Source organism: Galeopterus variegatus, unplaced genomic scaffold (genome assembly GCF_000696425.1).
Source record: "Galeopterus variegatus unplaced genomic scaffold, G_variegatus-3.0.2 Scaffold892, whole genome shotgun sequence".
Classification (NCBI taxonomy): Eukaryota; Metazoa; Chordata; class Mammalia; order Dermoptera; family Cynocephalidae; genus Galeopterus; species Galeopterus variegatus.
The window spans coordinates 145,076-147,896 of NW_007727003.1; the positions used below are offsets into that span (position 1 = coordinate 145,076).

The 2,821-nt window shown below is 46.2% G+C and overlaps 1 protein-coding gene across 1 annotated transcript in view; it reads left to right on the top strand.

Moving 5' to 3' along the window:
- The first annotated feature begins 2,280 nt into the window (after positions 1-2,280).
- The window catches only part of KCNA3 (potassium voltage-gated channel, shaker-related subfamily, member 3), a 19,457-nt gene continuing 18,916 nt past the window's right edge, over positions 2,281-2,821 (top strand). The window contains exon 1 of the mRNA XM_008573252.1: positions 2,281-2,499. Coding sequence (XP_008571474.1) covers positions 2,281-2,499 — 219 coding nt within the window. The remainder of the gene's footprint in view (positions 2,500-2,821) is intronic.

Genomic DNA, 2,821 nt, shown 5'->3' on the forward strand with positions numbered 1-2,821 from the left:
TAAGAATATCCTGCACATGCTCAGAGAAGCTGTTGGCTTTGCCACAGTCCTACACTTAAATGTTATAATAATATTATTATTATCCCACAGGGGTGTCATGAGGATTAATGAGACATTTTCAAATCACTTTGAGCTACTCTGTTGGGGGTACTAAATAAATGGCATGTGTTCCTCCTGAAATGCCATTTTTGACATTGATTTGTTGTGATGGGTTCTGCTGTTCAACAGGGCTGGAATGTGCCCACCAACTCATTTCCTATAGACAATAGACCAGCCATGAGAAGGCAGTGGTTTTCAGTTAAAATAAATGTGAATTGAAGTGAACTAGTCGGCAATCAGAAGCAAATAGGCTGCTGTTAGAAATCTAGTATTTATGATTACTCAGAGTGATCAACATAAGAGTTTCACAGTGTGATATAGTAGAGCAAATAATGGTTTTTGGAAATGGTCCAAGATTTTAGGCTCATCTCTGCCACTAACTAGCTATGCGAGCTTGAACAAACTTCTCCAGGCCTCAAATATAAAGTAAAGGCTATCCTAAGAAGCTCATAATCAGAGTCCTCCGACAAGGCAAACACATGAAAGGAATGGAAATAGTCATTTCTGAAGAAGAGATACTTCATAGCAGAGAGAAGCTTGTGACCATTCATCACAGGACCATCTGCTGCTCTGGTCTTCCTTGCCATTAATATTAATTTCAGTACTAATTCTTGCAAAAGTAGGAATAAATCACTTTCTAAATCAGACATAGAAGTGGATGAAACATTTGGTCTTTAAAAATAGTCTTTACCTTTCTATGAGCTACCCGTGCAGCAGCAGTCTCATTCTTTTAAATATATGAATGATTGATTATACTGTACTGCTACCCTACTCATCAGTTCAAAAAATATATGTAAAATAATGAGGTGACTGTCACACAAATTAATGTTCTGGAGTTTTGTGACATAGTATTTTACATGTTTGCCCAGTTTTACCTCTTACAGCATATATTACTACCAGCAGTGCCCAGCACTGACCTGCAGGTGAAGTGGAAGACGAAAGGACAGTAAAGAACATGAGTGCTTGTTGTACACAGAAGAGCAGGGATGGAAACCTTGTGGAATAACTGAGTAATGTGCCGTACCATGAGCTCAGCATCCCTTTACTCCTCATCCCAGGAATCCCAGTAGGATTCTGGTCCCAAAAAGAGGAAATGTTAACATATGGATCTGGCCTCTGATATAGGTCATTTCAAGGACAATAATTTTGAATAAAAAATATTTTATGCTTTTAGATAAAATATATGATAGTCTTGTAAATCTCATGTTTTTCCCTTCCTGGGGGGGAAAAAGGGAAATGTTGATGCTTCACAGCAGATAGAAATGCAAAAAACACTTGTTAGGGAATCCAATTCAACAAATATATACTGAGTTCCCACTATTTACAAGGCACTATGGTAGTTGCTAGGAATATAAATTGGGTAAGACCTAGTCTCTGCTTAGAGAACCTCATGGCTGGGAGTGGTGGTAAGTAACGACCACAAGTCACTCTTACTTCAAATTGAATTGGCTAACTTTGGATGGGTAAGGAGTTGTCTAGACAATAGTTCCTCCTTCGTAAATCATTTGAATGATGCAATAGGCAACAGATTTTTTTTTAAGTCTAGGGTTGGTATACTGGAGTTGCTAAAATTTCTGGGAACAGAAATTGTGTTCAAAGTGACCATAACAATTTCGAGAAACACTTTAATAAATTCAAAGGGGATAAATGTAAGTTATCTCTGGGCCCAAAACAAGCAACAGAAGTACAAGTCGCAGAACGAATGTTCTCCCTGCTTAACAACTAGAGCATGGCAAATTCCCTACCACGAGAGCAGTGGTAAAATATTAAGTAGAGAATGTAGGTACAGATCCTGATACCATCCCTCCCAAGACAGAGTCAGACTTTCTGACCACACAAATTAGACGTGGTGAATTTCCTTTTCCATTTTTCCTCTTATTTTCCCACCAACAGAAAATCTCAGTGTACTGTAAAGACCAGGCTGACCTCGCTAATCCAAACCAGAAAATTAATCCTTGATTCTTCACAGTGGTTGAAGTACAGGCTACGAAAATTACTGTGAACTATTTTCACTACATAAGCGGGGTCCCTGAACGCCTTTAATGACCCATTTCGTTCAGATTCCAGGGGCGAAATCCATCAGCACCCATTACTCCGTTGGGCTTCTCATCCCAGCAGGAACTAACTTAGACACCCGCCTCCCCGGGTCGTGGCGGTCCTCTAACCTCAAATGAGCTCAGGATGCTGCATCAGGCTTGCCTCTTGCCCAGGGCGCCTGCCTGGCCTGCCACTCCCTCCCTTGACAATGCTCGGGGCCTCGGTCCGGGGCACCTCTTCGTCCTCCCTCCTCGCCTGCCTCCGCCTTCTGCTACCCCCGTTCTGCGGAACCTGCCTCCCCCGGGCGGGCCCAGGTGCAGCGTGGAGGCCCAGGAGGCCGGCCCTCGCGGGGCCGCAGGCCGAGTGAGGTGTGGGCTCCACGGCGGTCAAGCCCCGCGACTGGGACGCGGCCACGCGGGCCGGGGGAGAGGAGCGCTGGCCAGAAGCGGACTGAGCTCGGAGGCCGGGGCCGGCGGCCGGATCCCCCGAGGGCTGGCTCGGCTAAGCGGGGATTCCAGGGGGCCACCAAGGTGCAAAACACGGGCGCTTCGGTGACCCAGAGGAACGAAGAGAGGAGGGCGAGGAGGGAACCGCCAGGGGTCGAAGGGCGGCTCCCCTAGGGAGCGGGGCGCGCGCGCGCGCGGTGGGCGGGAGTCCTGAGGGGACGCAGGAGGGGCGGGCGCGC